The sequence below is a fragment of the Ovis canadensis genome, chromosome 13, assembly GCF_042477335.2.
Source record: "Ovis canadensis isolate MfBH-ARS-UI-01 breed Bighorn chromosome 13, ARS-UI_OviCan_v2, whole genome shotgun sequence".
NCBI classification, from domain to species: domain Eukaryota; kingdom Metazoa; phylum Chordata; class Mammalia; order Artiodactyla; family Bovidae; genus Ovis; species Ovis canadensis.
Window position 1 is genome coordinate 62814739 of NC_091257.1, and position 23235 is coordinate 62837973.

Below are 23235 nucleotides of genomic sequence, written 5' to 3' on the forward strand. Positions count from 1 at the left end.
CTCCACATTTAGCAGAGAATACATCCTCGTTGCTTTGGGGAGGAAATTAACACAAGATTTAGGCAGAAGGTGAGAGTCCTTCTTGTCCCTCCACTTTCTTTCCTCCCACTTAGACTCACCTACATTCACATCTACCACTATCTTCCCTCTAGTCCTTCAGGAATTACACCTTGTCAAGCTGACTCCTCTAGAGCTAATTCTGCAGTCATCCTATTTGTCTGACATGGTCAGCCCCTTCTAGCTTAAAGTGCCTATGCACAAAAGTCAATAAAAGATACAGGTCTGCAGTCTTCTCTCCACAAAGGAGAATTACACACTGGACAAGAGGTGAGTACTGGACCCAAGGGACCAGCAATCTTCAACCTGCAGAATCTTGCCCAGAGGTGGAGCTGTCCAAGATCATCTTGGCTAAGAATGTGTGTTAGACAAACACACACACAATCAGGTGCTGTAATAGCTACTGGATCAAAGATGCTTGATACATAGAATGAATAAGTTAAGAGGTGGTGGGAAGGGGCACAGATCTAAACAAAGGAAACAATTTGAGAAAGCCCCAAAGGAGAAGAGGAATGCAACAGATTTGAGGACTGGCCAGTGTAACCAGAGAGCACTAAACAAGGAAGTATATAACCCAGGCATGATACTATATTTTTCTTTTGTTCATTTTTTGGGCTACACTGTGCAGGCATGTAGGATCTTAATTCCCTGACCAGGGATTGAAAGAAGACAGAATTCATGTCCTCTGCAGTGGAAGCCAGGAAGGAGTCTTAACCACTGTACTACCAGGGAAGTCCCAAGGTATGATTGCTCTGACGTGCTACCTTACACTGAAATTATTTCACACTGTTTTAATAGACAGCAAAAAAAAAAAACCAAAATGAAGCTTTTAAAAATAGATGTATAAGTAAGGAACTAATTTATCTTAGCCAAATATTTAACCAACTTTTCACACTAGAAACATTTCCATCATTTTCATGCAACTTAAAACCTCTCTCACTGCTGAGGGCCCAAGTTCAATCCCTAGTCAGGGAACAACTAAGATCCCACAGGCTATGGGTGTGACCAAAAAAACTTGGCTCAAATGTCTTTATCCTATGCAAAATTCACAGCTTTCCTGGAAAATATGATAATAAAACACTATTTAAGACAGCTTTTTGTTTTTTTCTTGAGCTTACTATGCTCCAAGCACATTTCTGTTATCAGGCATGCCCTGAAGATACTTTCATCTAAAAATCAGAAATATATTTAAAAAATAAATAAAAATTAGGTCCACTCTAGTAACAACTCTATATTTAAGATAATCCGGAAAAGGAAAATGTAATTTTTTTAAATGTTTAAAAGTAAAGCTTTACAATACCTGGTAAAAGAGTTCCTCTTATTTCAAAGGTAACCTGAGAAGGTGTCATTCTGATGGATTTATTTTAGGATGTCGTGCTATAAAGAAAAAGACGATGTCATTTATAGTACATCTAAATACCTAGCACCAAGAAATAAGCTAAAAAGCACAAAACAAAAATGAATCTCAACTGTGAGCAAAAGATTTCAGAGACTTTATTTAGAGAGACTGAATTACTTGGGAATCACCCGGCAAGTCTTAGGGCCTAATGTTACAAAGCTATTCTGTAAGAATGCATGGACCAGAAAAAACTGCAAAACACGTGTGTCCAAGCTTTTTTTTTTTCTTTTTTTAGAATTCAAGACTATCTTGTCACACAGTTACTCCTCTAATAAGCAGCTGTTTTGAACTCCACCTATCTTTCCTGACCAGGCTCATGTTTACAGTGGAGGGAAATATACACACACACAACTACAGACAGAAAAAAGCTTGGCTCAAGAGTATTTTTACTTTAATTAAGAAGGTTCCAACTTTAATAACAGGAAAACAACTAAAGAACTTAAGCACCATCCACTGAAACAAACTGGTTATTTTTCAAACTTTCGTAACAAGTTTGAGAATCTGCTTCTAAATGATCTGATGGCTTTAAAAAGAAAAAAACCCATTCCCCTACAAATCATTTTTCAAGTTTCTCTTTATTAACTATAGGGCCATCATTACTCCAGTCCCATAGTCTCAATTCTGCAATCTATTACCAAGCCCTGTAGATATGAATTTATCTTACATACATGTCTAAGTTTAAACTTATTTAAAAACTCAAGCCTCTTATATTTTGTCTTCCAATCGCTTTCCAGCAATACATTTTTATGTCAATTAGAATGCTTCTCACATCCCTGGCTTAGAATCACATCCATTATTTTACAGAAATCTAAACCCCTAAGCTCTTAGTGTCCTTTACTCTTTCAGCCACATCTTCGCTCCAGCTTGCTTTCCACTTCTTTGCTGTTTTTCCCAGCCTAACCAACTTATTCACCTCACCATCTCTTTAAGTACTTAAGATAGGAAATTTTTAAAGACTTTAATGTACATCAATTCTCGCACAGTTTTTAGAATTTAAATATAGAAAGAACACATACTCCACACAAAAGGCCACATCATATTGTACATAACCTATCCCAAACACCTCCAAGAAAACTTTTGTACCCTCCATCCATCAATGTTCCTAGAAGAACTCCAATGTCTTTATGTCATTTCCATTAATTTTCCAGCTTAAATATTGTTTACTTGCATTTACACATTTTATTCCAAAAAAATCCTGAAGTACCTTTCTCGGCTATTCATTCTTCCATTTTTGCTATGCTCCCTTCCCCTGCCTGTGAACACATGCACAACTCTGCAATGGTCATTTAATGAACACTAACACCCACAGTTAACCACACTTTCAAGTCAAAGCAGATAGATCTAGAGCAGCAGTTGCCACTGGAAGCAATTTTGTCCTCTAAGGGTATTTGGCAATGTCAGGAGACATTCCTGGTTGCCACAACTGTGGGTGATACTCCTGGCATCTAGTGGTAAAAGCTGGGAGTGCTGCTCAACACCATATAATGCATAGAACAGCACTCCACAAATAATTATCACGCTCCAAGTATCAAGAGGGCTAAGGATGAGGAATCTCTAATAACTAACCCTCGTGGGGGCTGCAATGAAAATCAAAGAGTCACTATGCATCATCTCACCTCCATCAATTATAAAATGTCAATATAGTAAATAAACTAATCAAGTGAAGTGAAAGTCGCTTAGTCGTGTTGGACTCTTGGCGACACCAGACTGTAGCCCACCAGGCTCCTCTGTCCATGGAATTCTCCAGGCTAGGAGTGGGTAGCCCTTCCCTTCTCCAGGTGATCCTCCCAAACCAGGGATCGAATCCAGGTCTCCCACATTGCAGGCGGGTTCTTTACCATCTAAGCCACCAGGAAGACCATCAGTCAACGTGGTTTCACGTCACTTGGCTAAAGAAATCCCTATCTAGTAACTCTATTCAGTTAGAAAACCCAAGATTCCACACTGGAGGGGAAAAAAACCTGTCCTTGATCAAACCACATATGCTAGTCTACTTTCTATGTCTAAGAGTAAACCTGATCTATTTAAAACATATTAATACATCCAGTTTGAGCACAAAAATGTTTTAAATCTAAAATTAGTTCTAGATTGTTACCGGCCATTTAACATATAGAACTCAAATAACCTTCATCTGATAGGAACATGAGTATAACCCTAAGAATAGGATGATTTCCTTTCCTAATAAATGATTCATTGAAGCACTGCAATCTACTTTTAATTTATCTCTTACATTTATCTACATCAATCATATCAAGCAGAAACCTTAAGGCTATCTAAAAAACTAGGCTTTTTAAGTTAACTGAATGGAGACAAAGCAAAAAGTTCTATCATCCAGCAAACTGCTGAATAACCAATCTCAACATATAACCTGAACTTTCACCCAATGCTTACTGCCACAGTTACTAAGAACAATCTCATGTATATAATTAAAAATTGGTACTTGATTATTTGTTGATCAATTTTAAGGAATTGTTTTAACCAATTTTAGGGAAACAGATGTAATTATTCCTATGTATTAAAATCAACACCTAGTAAAAAATATCTGAATTTCGACTGCATTAAATTTATGAAAAGGGCATTAGCTGATTATAGTTGAGCCTCTCATTATTAAGGTTGCTTGTAAGAGTGGCTACTGTAACTTGGCTAGAAACAGCTGCAGTTTACATTATGTACTATATACCAAAGCTGAATATACAAGCACAAAATTAACCCCACTCCTCCAAAAAAAAACCTCACTGGGTGTCAACAAAGCATCATCTCCAACTTGGACTGCCAAAACAGTCATATAATCTGTTTAAGTTTCACTCCCCTCACTGCCCAAATTTAAGACCATTCCAAATAAAAGCCTGCAGAGCTGCTCCTACAGCAGTTTACTTAATGGTGGACAGAGGCCAAAATTCTGGTGCAGTACTGAAGTGTACCATTTTGGCACCCTGCTACCACCAAAGTAAAATACTGTTTTGTTATGGAACAAAAAATTTACACAACCAAAATTCCCTCTTCTTCCAAACAGGCAAAGGAAATCTCAACTTGAACAGGGACAGATCTTCTAGATACATGCAAGAATAAGATGGAAAATGCTAGTCATTTTATATACATGAGCCGACTGTATATGTAATTTAACTAATTCACCTATACCCTAAAGTACAAAACATGCGTCCTGAGATATGTTTTTGGTTTGGTTTTAAACATAACCTCCATTTTTTGCTTTCTGAAGTATTAAACAGCATTCTCACCTGAGACTTTGAGTTGCATTTAACATTATTTTAACACTTTTTTAAGGACTCGAGTAACTTGCAAAATGACACTGTAATTTACATTTTAAAAATACTTCAAAAATATTACCTGGCAAAGTAAGTTTTACTTTATTCTTTTTGTCAAATAAACTGTTCTAACATATTCCTTTACTGGCTTGCCAGCTTAGGGAACAAAAGAAAGATTTAAACAAACAGAGGTACAATTTAGAACTAAACTGAAGTCACAGAATTTTCAGCAAAAATGGATTTTTTTCCTAGCCAAAAAGACATATTTCACTGTTTTCCTTCAAATATTTTTTCAAAGAAAAAAGCAGTTTCCAATTCTCTAGGCTCCAACAGCTTTGCCTCCTAAATGCATATTAGAAAGCAATATATAAATGCCTATACTTTCCTGAGCTAACTTCTGCTCATCCTGGTGGAGGATCATTATGATCCCTCTAGTCCAACCCCAGTATACTGAGTCAATACTTTAATCAAGTGTACATAGACATGAGGGCTTCCCTGGTGGCTCAGAGGTTAAAGCGTCTGCCTGCAATGCGGGAGACCTGGGTTCGATCCCTGTGTTGGGAAGATCCCTTGGAGAAGGAAATGGCAAGCCACTCCAGTATTCTTGCCTGGAGAATCCCATGGACAGAGGAGCCTGGTGGGCTACAGTCCACAGGGTTGCAAAGAGTCAGACAGACTGAGCACAGACATGCTGGGTTTTTATTAAGAAAGCAGTTCTGAAGATTTCATTAAGCCAGTAAACTCGTTAATCATCTTTCTACACAATGCCAGAAAACCATTCCAAATTTTTTTTCATCTCATCTAGATATTATTTTCATATACATTTACTTTTCCTGGTTAAGTTATACACAAAGATTTGATTCATCAACTTACTTTGTACATATCAAATTTTAGTCACTCTGCCACTGAAACATCCTTTGTGGTCATTATTTGAGTCGAACTTTCCTAATTTCATCTTGTCTAGAATATCAGTTCTCGCTAGTGATGCCAAGATCGGACCGAACCATGTGCAGTTTTACCTGTTTGTTTTACCTTATGTTACTTACTTGTACCCAGAATGTTAGGCGTTGTGAAAATGACTGATAGCTTGTATTTATTTCTCAGCTAAGTCACAACTGTCAGAAATGTAGCAAGACATGGGGCAGGGGTGGGGGGGGGGGGGCGCGAGGAGGGGCGGAGAAGGGGCGGGAGGGGAGTAGTGGATAGAAATTGGGCAGAAATAGGAAGGGCAACAGAAAAGTGTGAAGAAAACATCAAGCCCAAACATCCAGCCAGTTCCTCTATGTGTTACATCAGACTAGACCGCTGTCTCAATGGTGAAAGATCGCCACACTTCGTTACTGAATTCATGATTCATGCCTGATTTCCTTTATAACCCGGGAAGTGGGAAAGAGGGGGGTCGATGAACTAGGTTTTCTACCACAAGGTAATCTGAAGAGCTTGGAAAAAGTAGAGCTTTAGAAAAAGGGGCAGCTGTCTTAAAATTGTATCAAGGGCACTGATGTCTATTACTGGAACCTTTTCCTAAAAAAGTAAGGCACTTCGGTTTCTTGGAATAACTGAATTATACAAGCACGCCCTAGACTACTTGGATAAGCAATTTCAGAAAAACAGCAGTTGTCAAAACACTACGAATTACTTATGGGTGAAGTCAGAGAGTGGCGGTGAGCGAGTTCTGCAGCATTTACGTCTCTTCGCTCCCTAAATGGTTCTTCCAACACTTAGGTGGTCTCACGCTCTATGCATTCTGGTATCACCGAAAACGCTACAGAATTTTCGTACGGGAACTAAGCACTAGGCAGCACAGCGTAATCGCCTCAGCAAACGATAAATACTGTAAACATGTGTAACCCACCGATTTACAGGAGCAAACCTCCAGGCCGCCGTTCCCCGACCGGCTGCCAGTCCAGGGTGAGGGATCCTGCCCACAACTCGCCCCCCGCCCCGCCGCGCAGCCCTGACAGCTCGGCCGCAACGTGAGCAACCGCCAAGGCCCCCGCACCGAGCGCCCAGCCCGCCCGGCCTCCCAGCTCACCTGCTGGGTCCACGGGTCAGCGCCACCACCGACGCCGCGCCCGACAGTCAGTGTCGCAGGCCCAGGTGCCGGGTACCGGCCGTCAGCACCTCGCCAGCACTCCCTCAGGCAGCCCGCAGCGGCACCAAGCTACAGGAAGCGGCTCCGCTCAAACCGGTTTCAGCTGCTCCAGACCAAACCGCCAGGCCACCTCGAGGGGCGGGGCCTGAGAAGCGGCGAGGCGGAGCCTGACGTCACGCCCGGCGCCCTCCATGCCAATGGATGGCCGAGCGTTGGGGGCGGGCCCTCGCGGTCCTGGTAAGGGCAGGCATCAGTGACTGAGGGCTACTGGGCATTCCAGGGGTCTCCGGCGTGGGCGAAAATTTTTCGGCTGACTGGGTCCGGCGGCAGAGGCCTGACCTGGGTTCTTAGACACCTACCTTGGTCCCCTAAGCCGTCCTAGGACAAACTAGAATGGAAGGTGGAGCTGAGATCCTGAATTGCGTCTTTTGTCCCATTGAAAAGCGGGGGGGATTAACAAGATTAACGTTCTGTGGAAACTATTTCGTTACAAAATGAAAAGCGCACTTGGACCAAATCTTTAGGGTTAAGAAGAATTGACAAACCTAAGATTGTTGAGAGTTTTTCCCTTCCTTATGTAAAGGACGGGATTCATACTCAAGTATCACCTGGTGGTTATTATCACAGTTGCCCTCTGGAGACCCTATCAGACCTGCCTATTCCAATTGCTTTTAAGGGCTTCCCAGGTGCAGTGATAAAGAATTCTGCCTGCCGATACAGAAGACGGCAAGAAAAGGGGTTCGATCCCTGAGTTGGGAAGATCCCCTGGAGAAGGAAATGACAACTCCAGAATTGTCTGGGAAATCTCATAGACGGAGGAGCCTCGCATTTTTACAGTCTATGGTATCTGCAAAAGAGTGAGACACAATTTAGCGACTCAGCAACAACAACGTCAATCGGCATGAATTGCATGTAACAAGACCCAGGTTATTCATATGTAAAATAAAGCTTGAAGCTAGAAAGATTTACTCTCTCCTTTGATAGCTCCTTTGAGGGACTTCCCTGGTGGCTCAGACGGTTAAGCGTCTGTCCACAATGTGGGGAACACGGGTTCGATCTCTGGGTCGGGAAGATCCCCTGGACAAGGAAATGGCAATCCACTCCAGTACTATTTCCTGTAAAATCCCATGGACAGAGGAGCCTGATAAGCTACAGTCCATGGAATCGCGAAGAGTCAGACACGATTGAGTGACTTCACTTTCACTTCGATGGTTCCAGGAAAAATTAATCAGCCAACTTAAAGTGTTGCTTTCCAGCCTTCAAGGTTAACTGCTAGTTTACCTGTAATAGAAAATTGTTATCAGATTTCATTTAAAAAGAGTGAGATTCCAACTCGAAAATTTCATAGTTCTATAGCAATATAATATATTTGTAATTATATTTTAAAAATCGAGTAAGATATCGAAAATATCTTAAGATACGGAAAAAGGACTCAAGAGCTAGCTCCAGCTGCAAATTGGTTAGAATGGTCCTATCGAAAAGACATTTGGGTTAGAGGCGCTCTAGCTTTTAGACAGCTCCTAGCTTTACAAGTAAGACTTTATAAATAGATATATTTGTTAATAGAATAAAATTTTATATATCGGGTGACTGAATTTTATATTTGATCTTGGATTAGCTCCCAGAGCATTTTTGACTGTTGTCTATTCAGTTAATAAATAATTACTAAGTGCCTGCTTAGTGCAAGATACAGGATGCAATGGTTTCTTGCTGTCACTAGTTTTAATCACAATTTTCATAAGGAATTAAGATTTCCTCTTAATTATGTACTATCATCTGCTAAAGTCAGCTGTTAACATTTCCTAATACCTTAGAGTTCATTTCATTCTTCTGCTGTTAGTCATACTTTAGTGATGAATTTCTTTCATATGTTTGCTTTTTTAAAATGTTTATACTAGATCTTTTTTTTTTACTGTAATCACCATTTAATCAAGCCTAACGTTTATAGTTCAAATTGATGGATCGAAACCATGCTCTTTCCCTAAATCCTATTGAAATCACAGGAGAATTATACATATTTTAAAATCACCATCAGTGGGCCAGAAATTGAGGAATTTCTAAATTTAAAACAAGCCAGCAGCATTGGATAATTGAAAAACTGAGAACAGAGAAACGTGGACCTGCAAAGGGAAAGAAGGGACTCCTGGAGCTGCCCCACTTTACACAGCCTCGCTTAAAAATTCTTATAATAATTCAACATATTTTAAATTATATATGCCTTGTTATGATTGCTATATTAGAGTAAAATATAAACAATACATTCCTTCCTCCTACTTCTGTGGAATGTTATAACTTTTGCAAGAAATGTTTAATGAGATTAACTTGGATCTTATCTCATTTAAAATATTTAATGTTATCTTATTTGATTAAATAATGAAACATATTTACTCATTTGTCCAAAATCAGCTGCATGATCTCTCTTTGTCTTTCATGTATTAATGATGGTAGTAGCATTGGTGGAAAATCTTCTAGACTTAGGTCCCACAGTTGAACTTAAATCCTACCCCTCACTATCTGTGATTGAATATAAATTTTTGGAAATTTTTTTACTGCAATTGATGAACTTATATATATTTATTTATTTGTTTCCTCCAGGTCTTAGCTGTGGTACTAGGGATCTTCAGTTGCATCATGGGGGTGGAATCTGGTTGCCTGAGGGGGGATTGAACCCAGGCCCCCTGCACTGGGAGTGCACAGTCTTAGCCACTGGGCCACCAGGGAGATGTCTTCAAATTGATGAATTATGAGGCTTTCTTTCTGGACAAAACGATTAAGCCAATTTCCTTTCTTTCTTATATTTTGTAGAGGTGTTGCACGAAGGAACCCAGTTCTGACTCCATGTTCAGTTCAGTTCAGTTCAGTTCAGTCGCTCAGTCGTGTCCGACTCTTCCCGACCCCATGAATCGCAGCACACCAGGCCTCCCTGTCCATCACCAACTCCCGGAGTTCACTCAGACTCACGTCCATTGAGTCCGTGATGCTATCCAGCCATCTCATCCTCGGTTGTCCCCTTCTCCTCCTGCCCCCAGTCCCTCCCAGCATCAGAGTCTTTTCCAGTGAGTCAACTCTTCGCATGAGCTGGCCAAAGTACTGGAGCTTCAGCTTTAGCATCATTCCTTCCAAAGAAATCCCAGGGTTGACCTCCTTCAGAATGGACTGGTTGGATCTCCTTGCAGTCCAAGGGACTCTCAAGAGTCTTCTCCAACACCACAGTTCAAACGCACCAATTCTTCGGTGCTCAGCATTCTTCACAGTCCAACTCTCACATCCATACATGACCACAGGAAAAACCATAGGCTTAACTAGACAGACCTTAGTCGGCAAAGTAATGTGTCTGCTTTTGAATATCTATCTAGGTTGGTCATAACTTTTCTTCCAAGGAGTAAGTGTCTTTTAATTTCGTGGCTGCACTCACCATCTGCAGTGATTTTGGAGCCCCCCAAAATAAAAACTGACACTGTTTCCACTGTTTCCCCATCTATTTCCCATGAAGTGATGGGACCAGATGCCATGATCTTCATTTTCTGAATGTTGAGCTTTAAGCCAACATTTTCACTCTCCTCTTTCACTTTCATCAAGAGGCTTTTTAGCTCCTCTTCACTTTCTGCCATAAGGGTGGTGTCATCTGCATATCTGAGGTTATTGATATTTCTCCTGGCAATCTTGATTCCAGCTTGTGTTTTTTCCAGTCCAGCGTTTCTCATGATATACTCTGCATTCAAGTTAAATAAGCAGGGTGACAATATACAGCCTTGACGTACTCCTTTTCCTATTTGGAACCAGTCTGTTGTTCCATGTCCAGTTCTAACTGTTGCTTCCTGACCTGCAGACAGATTTCTCAAGAGGCAGGTCAGGTGGTCTGGTATTCCCATCTCTTTCAGAATTTTCTACAGTTTATTGTGATCCACACAGTCAAAGGCTTTGGCATAGTCAATAAAGCAGAAATAGATGTTTTTCTGGAAGTCTCTTGCTTTTTCCATGATCCAGCGGATGTTGGCAATTTGATCTCTGGTTCCTCTGCCTTTTCAAAAACCAGCTTGAACATCAGGGAGTTCACGGTTCATGTATTGCTGAAGCCTGGCTTGGAGAATTTTGAGCATTACTTTACTAGCATGTGAGATGAGTGCAACTGTGCGGTAATTTGAGCATTCTTTTGCATTGCCTTTCTTTGGAAACTATTTTTTTTACTTCCTTTTATTATTATAATCATACTCAATGGCTTGCTTGAAGGACCCTGCCTCTCTGCTTGACTGTAAACTAAAGTGCCTTTGTTCAGCTGCTGGAGAGATAGTTTGTCCCTGCCCACTTGTGAATAGAAGAGATTAACACACCCCTTCTGAAGGGAGATGTTTTGCAAGACTGAAGATCTTTCCACTTTATTTCCCCACTGCATTTCCCTCTCTATTATTCTGCCTTTTGACTTTAGTTCCTCAATGCTTCTTTCTTTCCAGTCTGTAAGAGAACCTGGCATCCAGACCCAAATAAATTTGGTTATTTTGAGGCACTAGCTTGCCACCTTCTCGATCTGCGGGCTCCCCAGTTAAAGGCTCTTCCTTACCTCAACCAGCTGGTAGCTCAGATAGTAAAGCATCTGCCTGCAATGCAGGAGACCTGGGTTTGATCCCTCGGTCAGGAAGATCCCCTGGAGAAGGGAATGGCAACCCACTCCAGTATTCTTGCCTGGAGAATCCCATGGATGGAGGAGCCTGGTAGGCTACAGTCCACAGGGTCACAAAGACTGTGGACACAACTGAGCGACTTCACTTTCTTTACCTCAACACCTCATCTCTTGGATTCATTGCCCTATCGTGTGGCAAGTAGAGTGAGCTTGAACTTGGTAATAGAGGTAGAAGTAAGCTGTTGCTAGTTTCATTTTTATTTTATTGAAATTACCTTTGTTGAGTTCAGGGTTTTTAAAATAAATTTTTAGCTGTGCTGGGTTTTCAATTTTGTGCTTGGGGTTTTCTCTAACTGCAGGGGGTTGGGTAGCATGGAGACCTACTCTTCTTTAAGGTGTGCAAGCTTCTCATTGCAGTGGCTTCTCTTGTTAGAGAGCATGGGCTCTAGTTGCACAGGCTCAGTAGTTGTGGTGCAGGGTCTTAGTTGACCCTCAGCATGTGGGATTTTCCCAAATCAAGGATCAAACTCATGACCCCTACATTCTTAACCACTGAACCACCAGAGAAATCTTGGGTTCAGTTTTTTCATATAAATTTTACTACAAAAAAAATTTTTATGTGATATCAGTATTTTTTTAACCAAGTATAGCATCTACTTTTGTGGCCACTATTTTACCAAGTCTAATTTTGCAAGCCTTTATTTTTATCACAAAGTGTTGATTCTTCCAGCAATGGAATTCCCTGATGGCTCAGACTATAAAGAATCTGCCAGCAATGCAGGAGACCCAGGTTTGATCCCTGGCTTGGGAAGATTTCTGGAAAAGGAAATGGCTACCCACTCCAGTATTCTTCCCTGGAGAATTCTGTGGACAAAGGAGCTGGTTCAGTCCATGGGGTTGCAAAGAGTCAGATGGGATTGCAAAAAGTCAGACACTCATGATAAGTGACTAACGTACACCTGTACACCTTTGGTAATTTTAACTAATCAGCTTTGATTTGTGCTGAGTCTTCTCCCAGAAATATTCATTATGACGTAGATAAAAGATCATTTGGGAACTTCCCTGGTGGTCCAGTAGTTAAGACAAGGGACACAGGTTCAATCCCTGGTCAAGGAACTAAGATCCCACATGCCTTGGAACAACTAAGTTCACACACTAAAACTATTGAAGTCCACACTCCAGAGACTGTTTGCCACAACTAGAGAGAGTCCATGCACCACAACAAAAACTCCACATGATGCAATGAAGGTCCTTTGCACAAAACTAGGACTGCACCTGCATGTGTCCCTGCTAAGTGGTTTCATACTTCCAACTTGATGCAACACTGTGAACCGAAGCCTGCCAGGCTCCTCTGATCGTGGAATTTTCCAGGCAAGAATACTGGAGTAGATTGCTATGTTCCTCCAGGGGACCTTTGACACAGCCTAATTAATTAATTAATTTTTGAAAAAGCGTGATCATTCGTACTTACCCCTTGATCAACCCGTGTAAATATTTTGAATATTCTCCTGAGATATTCCACAATCTCTGTACTGTCAGAATCTTTTACAGATTCAAAAGGCTATCAATTTCTTGTTTCATTCACCTCACAGGTGGCTCTGTCCCTTGAAGTTAAGGTCCATGCCTTTCATTCCCTCTGCATGAGTCCATGAGCAATTCCCAAGTTATAGAAGGCACTACCAATTCTTTAGCAGTGGCCACAGGATTGGTAAAGGTCAGTTTTCATTCCAACCCCAAAGAACAGCAATGCCAAAGAATGTTCAAACTACCACACAATTGCACTCATCTCACACACTAGGAAAATAATGCTCAAAATTCTCCAAGCAAGGCTTCAACAATACATGAACCATGAACTTCCATATGTTCAAGCTGGATTTATTTTATTTTTTATTTTTTAAATTTTTATTTTTGCTTTATTTTACTTTACAATACTGTATTCAAGCTGGATTTAGAAAAGGCAGAGGAACCAGAGATCAAATTGCCAACATCCATTGCATCAGCGAAAAAGTCAGAGTTCCAGAAAAACATCTGCTACTGCTTCTGCTAAGTCACTTCAGTCGTGTCCGACTCTGTGCGACCCCGTAGATGGCAGCCCACTAGGCTCCTCTGTCCCTGGGATTCTCCAGGCAAGAATACTGGAGTGGGTTGCCATTTCCTTCTCCAATGCATGAAAGTGAAAGGTGAAAGTGAAGTCGCTCAGTCGTGCCCGACTCTTAGCGACCCCGTGGATTGCAGCCTACCAGGCTCCTCCGTCCATGGGATTTTCCAGGCAAGAGTACTGGAGTGGGTTGCCATTGCCTTCTCCAAGAAAAACATCTACTTCTGCTTTATTGACTAGGCCAAACCCTTTGACTGTGTGGATCACAACAAACTATGGAAAATTCTTCAAGAGATGGGAATACCAGATCACCTTACCTGCCTTCTGAGACATCTGTATGCAGATCAAGAAGCAATAGTTAGAACTGGACATTGAAAACAGTCATTTCCTAGGCAGGTTGATAAGAAGTCTAGGGGTCCCCAAGGAGAGAGGGGTCTGGAATTCTTAAGGAGGAAGAAAGGACAAACTTTTTTTTCCCTCTACATTCTTTAGGATTATGTATCCTGCCTGAGGACAGTCCCTGGATTAAACCTTCTGGCTAATCTTGTTACCTTAAAATGTAAATTATGGGAGTAGGTCTGGTCTTTACAAGGATTACATAACAATGTATCCTGCCTGAGGACAGTCTCTGGATTAAACCTTCTGGCTAATTCTGTTATCTTAAAATGTAAATTATGGGAGTAGGTCTGGTGAGGTCTTTAAAACCTTCAGACATTCTTTGGAGAGTATATAACTCCATTGCTAACACTAGCAAGGGGGTACTCTTTCTACCGCCTTCTGATGTTTATGTCAGAAGCTTTCTCTATCTCCTTTATACTTTAATAAAACTTTATTACATAAAAGCTCTGAGCAATCAAGCCTCATCTCTGGCACTGGATTGGATTCTTCTCCTCCAGAGGCCAAGGATCCCAGTGTCTTTTTGTGGTTCAACAACAACCTTTCAACATGGAACAACAGACTGGTTCCACAATGGGCAAGGAGTATGTCAAGGCTATATATTGTCACTGTGCTTATTTAACTTATATGCAGAGTACATCATGCGAAATGCCAGGCTGGATGAAGCACAAGCTGGAATCAAGATTGCTGGGAGAAATATCAATAACCTCAGACACGTAGATGACACCAAACTTATGGCAGAAAGTGAAGAACTAAAGAACCCCTTGATGAAAGTAAAAGAGGAGAGTGAAAAAGTTCCTTTAAAACTCAATACTCACAAAAGTAAGATCATGGCATCTGGTCCCATGCTTCATGGCAAATAGATGGAGAAACAATGGCAACAGTGAGAGACTATTTTCTTGGGCTCCAAAATCATTGCAGATGGTGACTGCAGCCATGAAATTAAAAGACGCTTGCTCCTTGGAAGAAAAGCTATGATCAACCTAGATAGCATATTAAGAAAAGAGACGTTATTTTGCCAACATAGGTCCATCTAGTCAAAGCTATGGTTTTTCCAGTAGTCATGTATGGATGTGAGAGTTGGACCATAAAGAAGGCTGAGCACAGAAGAACTGATGCTTTTGAACTGTGATGTTGAAGACTCTTCCCTTGAACTCCAAGGAGATCCAACCAGTCAATCCTAAAGGAAATCAGTCCCGAATATTCACTGGAAGGGCTGATGCTGAAGCTCCAATATTTTAGCCACCTGATAGAAAGAACTGACTCATTGGAAACGGCCCTGATGTTGGGAAAGATTGAAGGCAGGAGGAGAAGGAGATGACAGAAGATGAGTTGGCTGGATAGTATCACCGAATCAATGGATATGAGTTTGAGGAAGCTTCAGGAGTTGGTGATGGACAGGGAAGCCTGGAGTGCTGTAGTCCATGGGGTCACAAAGACTTGGACATGACTGAGTGACTGAACTGAACTAATTCTTCATAAAAGGGACTCAGTTGCTAGAGTTTGTTCTTGCTGTTAATTTTTCTTTCATATAGAGATCAATTCTTTATGGAGGAAATCAAGGGAATTGCTGATTCCAAAATTTTTTAAGTGCTGCAAATGTGAACCTTTAAACCAATTTCAAATTGGCTGCTGCTTTTCTGGTCCATGCTTTCCAAGCTCTCAGTTGTTTCATCATATTGAAATGTCTGTAGCACCTAAGGTTCTGATGGTTAGCTCAAAATGTCTTTGACCTGTTTCTTCACTGGTGAAGTGGAAATTTAAATACCATAGGTTATTTCAAATGAAGCTGCAGAAGGCACCCAGCCTCTGATTCAGTACCTGCTGCTACCTAAAGACTATGTCCCTCCTGAAAGTGAAAGTGAAGTCACTCAGTCGTGTCCGACTCTTCAAGACCCCATGGACTGTAGCATACCAGGCTCCTTCGCTCATGGGATTTTCCAGGCAAGAATACTGGAGTGGGTTGCCATTTCCTTCTCCAGGAGATCTTCCTGACCCAGGGATCGAACCCAAGTCTCCCACACTGTAGGCAGACACTTTACCATCCCCCCTAGACCTTCCCTATACCTCAATTCAATGAAAGAACTACCAATTTCAACATATGTAAGAAGTTGATTGTAAGACAATACTAAGAATCAAAAAGTGTTGACCTTTAAAATATGTCATAACATCTTATATTTTGTTTCATTTTATTTAATGAAAGTGTTCTTTTATATTTAGACACGAATTTTATTATATATCATTATTGTGCATATATGCATGAAAAGGAAAATATAAGAGAAATAAATTGCTTAGTTCAATACAGTCGCTCAGTCATGTCTTTGTGAATCAGTCCATGGAGTCTTTGCGCTGCCATGGATTGCAGCACACCAGGCTTCCCTATCCATCACTTACTCCCAGAGCTTCCTCAAACTCATGTCCATCTAGTTGGTGATGCCATCCAACCATCTCATCTTCTGTCATCCCCTTCATCTCCTGCCTTCAATCTTTCCCAATTTCAGGGTCTTTTCCAAGGAGTCAGTTCTTCACACCAGGTGACCAAAGTATTGGAGCTTCAGCTTCAGCATCTGTCCTTCCAATGAACATTCAGGACTGATTTCCTTTAGGATGGACTGGTTGGATCTCCTTGCTGTCTGGACTCTCAATAGTCTTATCCAACACCGCAGTTCAAAAGCATCAATTTTTCGGTGCTCAGCTTTCTTTATAGTCCAACTCTCACATCCATACATGACTACTGGAAAAACCATAGCTTCGACTAGAAGGATCTTTGTTGGCAAAGTAATGTCTCTGTTTTTTAATTTTCTGACTAGGTTGATCTTAGCTTTTCTTTCAAGGAGCAAGCGTCTTTTAATTTCATGGTTGCAGTCACCATCTGTGGTGATTTTGCAGCCCAAGAAAATAAAGTCTCTCACTTTTTCCATTCTTTCCCCATCTATTTCCCATGAAGTGATGGGACCGGATGCCATGATCTTAGCTTTCTCCATGTTGAGTTTTAAGCCAACTTTTTCACTCTCCTCTTTCACTTTCAAGAGGTTCTTTAGTTCTTCTTCACTTTCTGCCGTAAGGGTGGTATCATCTGCGTATCTGAGGTTATTGGTATTTCTCCTGGTATTCCTGAAACATCTTCACATTTATAGTTCAACCATAAATAACATTGTAATGCCCTTATTTTCTAAACAATATTATCCAATAACATTAGTGGCGAAACATTTGTTTTAAAGTGCTCAAATATCATCAGCAGGACCTAAGTCACTGATACCAATGGCCAAGTTTTGATGCCATTGCTGGTTTTGTGCCTAAGGGAAACTATCAACAAAGGTCTACAGACAATAGTCTGGATTCCTACTCCATCTTCAAAGGTCTTCAGGGAAAACAACGACATTCAAGTGGTGTCTAGAGGCCAAGTATGTCAGGGCTGCTCCTCCCTGACTATCAGTGATTTCAGAGGTTAAATTTTTTAAAGGGGATAGTAGAATGGGTGGAATAAGGTAATGCCCAGCAGAATTCACAGAATTGTGGAAATTATGCTAATAGTTTTGGTAGAGTACCATTACCCATTTAACTTCCCCATCACGTTTTAAATTTATATAACCAAAAAGGGAGTGCTTTAAAAACAGTTGTTTTAAGTAAATGGAAAAATTAATTAGAAAGCTTTGTCAGTTGCTATATAGAGTCTCCTCCACAAAAAGGGAGAATAGAATTACAGTTTTCTCATTTTGTTGAAACTGGATACAATGAAGCAGAACAATTAAATGATGGGCAGAGGACATAACATTTTTCCAATGAAGACATACAGATTGGCCAACAGGAAAAGATGCTCAACGTCACTAATCATCAGGGAAATGCAAAACCGCAATGAGCTATCGCATCATGCCTGTCAGAATAGCTATTATCAAAAAGATAAGAGACTAGAAATCTTGGCTATGATGTGAAAAATGGGAAGTTCTTGTGCATTCCTTGGTGGTAATGTAAATTGGTAGAAAACAGTATCGAGGTGCCTCAAAAATTAAAAATAGAACTACCATATGATCCAGCAATTCCGCTTCTAGGTATTCACCTGAAGAAAACAAAAATACTAATTCAAAAAGATAAATGCACTCCTATGTTCACAAAAATGAATGCAATTGTCAAATCATTATGTATTACTCCTGAACTAACGCTATATTTCAGACTTTTTAATACACACACACAAAATTTAACAGAAAATCCTGAACATTTTGTCTTCAGTCTGTTCCACTTATTACTATTTTCTTGTCTTTCCAAATGCCTCTGACTCTCGTGCATTTTGCATTACAATGGATCCCCCCAAAGAGTTCCCTTTACTGTTCAAACTGTTCCACAGTTGACTGGCTATCATTTTACCATTTTAGTGAAAATATTGATTGTCCACAAAATGAGCTGCTGTTTCAGGGCATATCCTTACTCTGAACAGAAAAAAAAAAAACCAACCACTATCAGCACTGCTACCACACACAAGGGCCAAAAACCCAGCTGTTCAATCCAGGCTGGTGCCAGGCCAAAGAATGCTGGAACCAGAGTGAGGAAGGCAGGGTTTTGGCACTGGTGGTGCATCTATTATGTGAATGATTTAGATGGGAGATTAGCAGCAATAACCCTTCTGTCCTACTCTTAACTTGTTGTGCACCATACCTTTGTTTTTTTACCTAAAAATGAAAACAAGACTGAGAACTAACACTTCATTGCTTTTATTTATTATATCCCTGTTTTGCACCCCTGTAATCCAGTCTGTTTTTCTCTAGATTTATTTAACTATCAGAATCTGCCTGCCAATGCAGGAGACCCAAGAGATGACGATTCAATCCCTGGGTTGGGAAGATCCTCTAGAGAAGGAAATGGCAACCCACTCTGGTGTTTTTGCCTGGAAAATTCTATGGACAGAGGAGCCTGGCCGGCTACAGTCCATGGGGCCACAAAGAGAAAGACACGACTGAGTGACTGAGCACATAGGCATTAAAAAAAAAAAACTGAATAAATGACCTTTATTTAATACAAATATTATACCTATGATTAATGGTTAGAAGACTCAGTTATAGCGTGTGTAGTCAACCAAAGTTCATCAGAAATGGAAATTGTCTCCCAAGTTATTTCATTACCCAGCCAACTACAGACGTGAGTGTTAGTAACTTCAACTAATTAGTTGTTTTTAGAGATGTTTATTTTACTGGATTTGGAGAGAGAAGTTTCCTGTAGGGAGTTATTAGAGACAAGTTCTTTAGGAAATGACATCCTAGGCTGATAAAACTTATTAAAATCAGTGATTACTTTTTAGGTCTCAGATTTCAAATCATAGACTAATTGAAACTGAGCAAGACTTGGGCCCTCCCAGGTACAAATCCTTCCACATTGCCTTTTCTCCTTTGCACAAAACAGGCTTTACTTGGCCTCCTTGACCTTCCTTAATTTCCAAAGGGCAGATTAAAACAGTTGTTAACAGAAAAGGGAAAAAAGTGAAAGTTAGTCACTCAGTCGTGTCCAACTCTTTGTGACCCCATGAATTGTAGCTCACCAGGCTCCTCTGTCCCTGGAATTTTCCAGGCAAGAATTCTGGAGTGGGTTGCCATTTCCTTCTCCAGGGGATTTTCCCAACCCAGTGATCAAACCCAGGTCACCTGCACTGTGACAGACTATTTACCAACTGAGCCACCAGGGAAGCCTTAAACCATAAACCACCAGAAAAGGGAGGGAATGCAGAAAAAGAAGAGGGGCAGTCAAAGAAACAATAGTGTAGGGATGGGGCAGAATCCTGGCTCCTCCTCAAGGGGTATGCATTACAATGTATCTTTGAGCTCTTTTGCAGGAACTAAGGCCCCCACCCACCTTAAGAATCACCTGCAATTCAGGAGTCTGCCAGCAATGGCAGGAGACCAGGGTTCGATTCCTGAGACCCAAAGATCCCTTGGAGAAGGAAATGGCTATCCACTCCAGTATTCTTGCCTGGAAAATCCCGCGGACAGAGGAGCCTGGCAAGGTACAGTCCATGGAGTCGTATGACTTAGCGACTAAACCATTGCTAAGGCCCCCACGCAGGTGGAGGATGGAAACTTCAGGCTGAGCTCAAGATTCCTGGAACCACACCCTGTTACCTCACCATCAACCAGTCAGAAGAAAGTCTGCACACAGTGTGTGATAACAAAGATTCTTGACACCTTCCCCCAAATAATTAACTTTCTCTTTCTCCATTTAAAAAATTTTCATGGTTGACCAGAAACTTCAGAATTGGTTCTTGGACATGAGTTTGCTTTCTCCACAAGTTGCCAGCCCCATGAATAAAGCAAGCTTTACTTTCCAACTAACACTCATCTATTGACAAAGTGTTTCTTGCATATTGACTTTCAAGTGGCAAATAGCCTAATTTGAGTTCAGTAACATGCCCAAAGCAGGCACCCACTACTTAAGGCAAACAGCCAAATTCTTTTTGTAGGAGATTAAAACTCATCTTGGAAATTTTAGGAAATTCAGAGACCTAAGAATACTATAATAGCCAGAAATTTCTGTTTGTCTTCAAAACAAGAGAAACCTTCCTCTTTGTTTGCTTCATGTAAGGCTGGGGTGTGGAGGAGGGGGTAGGGGGAAGGCAAAGAAAGCAAAAGGGTAGGTTTATTCTCATAGCCTACCTCTCTAGATTAAATTTCACCATCACCTCCATGGCTCTCCAAGATTAGTGAATCCTACCTACCTCTATTTCTGCTTTATTGACTATGCCAAAGCCTTTGACTGTGTGGATCACAATAAACTGTGGAAAATTATGAAAGAGATGGGAATACCAGACCACCTAACCTACCTCTTGAGAAATCTGTATGCAGGTCAGGAAGCAACAGTTAGAACTGGACATGGAACAACAGACTGGTTCCAAATAGGAAAAGGAGTACGTCAAGGCTGTATATTGTCACCCTGCTTGTTTAACTCATGTGCAGAGTACATCATGAGAAACACTGGACTGGAAGAAACACAAGCTGGAATCAAGATTGCCGGGAGAAATATCAGTCACCTCAGATATGCAGATGACACCACCCTTATGGCAGAAAGTGAAGAGGAACTAAACAGCCTCTTGATGAAAGTGAAAGAGGAGAGTGAAAATGTCGACTTAAAGCTCAACATTCAGAAAACAAAGATCATGGCATCCAGTTCCATCACTTCATGCGAAATAGATGGGGAAACAGTGGAAACAGTGTCAGTTTTTATTTTGGGGGGCTCCAAAATCACTGCAGATGGTGCCTGCAGCCACGAAATTAAAAGACGCTTACTCCTTGGAAGAAAAGTTATGACCAACCTAGATAGTATATTCAAAAGCAGAGACATTACTTTGCCCACTAAGGTCCGTCTAGTCAAGGCTATGGTTTTTCCTGTGGTCATGTATGGATGTGAGAGTTGGACTGTGACGAAGGCTGAGTGTGGAAGAATTGATGCTTTTGAACTGTGGTGTTGGAGAAGACTCTTGAGAGTCCCTTGGACTGCAAGATCAACCAGTCCATTCTGAAGGAGATCAACCCTGGGATTTCTTTGGAAGGAATGATGCTAAAGCTGAAACTCCAGTACTTTGTCCACCTCCTGTGAAGAGTTGACTCATTGGAAAAGACTCTGATGCTGGGAGGGATTGGGGGCTGGAGGAGAAGGGGACCACCGAGGATGAGAAGGCTGGATGGCATCACGGACTCAATGGACATGAGTCTGAATGAACTCCAGGAGATGGTGATGGATAGGGAGGCCTGGCGTGCTATGATTCATGGGGTCGCAAAGAGTTGGACACGACTGAGCCACTGAACTGAACTGAACTGAACTGAACTGAACCTACCTCTAAGGCTTTGTCTCTGGCCCAAGCCACTCTCTTCCTTCCCGGTCTGGCTCAGATGGGAAAGCGTCTGCCTACAATGCGGGAGATCTGGGCTCAATCCCTGCATTGGGAAGATCCCCTGGAGAAGGAAATGGTAACCCACTCCAGTAATCTTGCCTGGAAAAACCCATGGACCGAGAAGCCTGGTGGGCTACAGGCCATGGGGTGGCAAAGAGTCGGACTCGATTGAGCAACTTCACTTTCACCTTCACTTTTCAGTCTCCTCAGTCCCAACTGATTAGTGAAAGTGAAAGTTGCTCAGTCATGTCCATGTCTGACTCTTTGCAACCCCATGGACTATACAGTCCATGGACTTCTCCAGGCCAGAATACTGGAGTGGGTAGCCTTTCCCTTCACCAGGGAATCTTCCCAACCCAGGGACTGAACCCAGGTCTCCCACATTGCAGGCGGATTCTTCAGCAGCTAAGCTACAAGGGAGGCCCAAGAACATTGGAGGGGCAACTAATTTGTAAACTCCTTGAATTTAGTGACTCTTAAGTTATTCTATTTTGAAGCCTAGTGTCTATAAATAAGCCTATCAGATGGACTTGATAAGGTCTGTTGCCTGAGGGAATAAATAATTGACTTCTAAAGCCCCTGCTTTCTTGTAATTAATCTCAACTACCAGAAGGGCCATCTAATCTTTAGAAAAATTTGGAGTGATTTCAGAATCACAAACTTTAATCTTACATGGCTATTTAAAAACATATTTATTCATTTATTTGGCTGTGCTAGGTCTTCATTGCTGTGCCTGTGCTTTCTCTAGTTGTGGCAAGAGGAGGCTACTCTCTAGTGGTGGTGCATGGGCTTCTCATTGCAGTGGCTTCCCTTACTGCAGAGCATGTGTCCTAGGTGCGGGGGCTTTGTTGCCCCTCGGCATATGGAATCTTCCTGGACCAGGAATCAAACCCATGTCCCCTGAATTGGCAGGCAGATTCTTAAGCACTGGACCACCAGGGAAGTCCAAAGTTTGTTTAATTTTTGACTGCACTTCATGGCATGTGGGACCTTAGTTCCTCAACTGGGAATTGAACCCATGCTCCCTGCTTTGGAAGGTGGAGTCTTAACCACTGGACCACTCGGGAAGTCCCGCACATGACTATTTGAATTTGGCACAGGGCTGAGCACAACTATTCTAACAGATGCAACATCTCCTCATCCTGTTTCTAGCCAGAAGATACTGCCCTGAGCCAAAAGGAATGTGGTGGTGGTGGTTTAGTTGCTAAGTCGTGTCCACCTCTTGCAATCCCATGGACTGTAGCCTGCCAGGCTCCTCTGTCCATGGGATTCTCCAGGCAAGAATATTGAAGTGAGTTGCCATTTCCTTCTCCAGAGGATCTTCCCAACCCAGGAATTGAACCCAGGTCTCCTGAATTGCAGGCAGATTCTTTACCAACTGAACTATGAGGAAAGCCCTAAGGAAGGTGTCTGCCATCTAATTATGCCACCACAGGCTT

General features: G+C 41.5%; 1 protein-coding gene across 6 annotated transcripts in view; it reads right to left on the reverse strand.

The window, feature by feature from the left end:
• GPCPD1 (glycerophosphocholine phosphodiesterase 1) overlaps positions 1–8095 on the reverse strand; it is a 69788-nt gene extending 61693 nt beyond the window's left edge. The window contains exons 1-2 of one of the 6 annotated variants that reach the window (XM_069547956.1): positions 6755–8095; positions 1358–1434 (exon numbers count right to left, since the gene is read on the reverse strand). In XM_069547956.1, the coding sequence (XP_069404057.1) occupies positions 1358–1406 (49 nt within the window). In that variant the 5' untranslated portion in view covers positions 1407–1434; positions 6755–8095. Of the gene's footprint in view, positions 1–1357; positions 3166–5592 lie in introns of all 6 variants that reach the window. The other 5 variants (XM_069547959.1, XM_069547958.1, XM_069547957.1 and 2 more) reach the window with 5 other exon arrangements.
• Positions 8096–23235: the final 15140 nt, after the last annotated feature.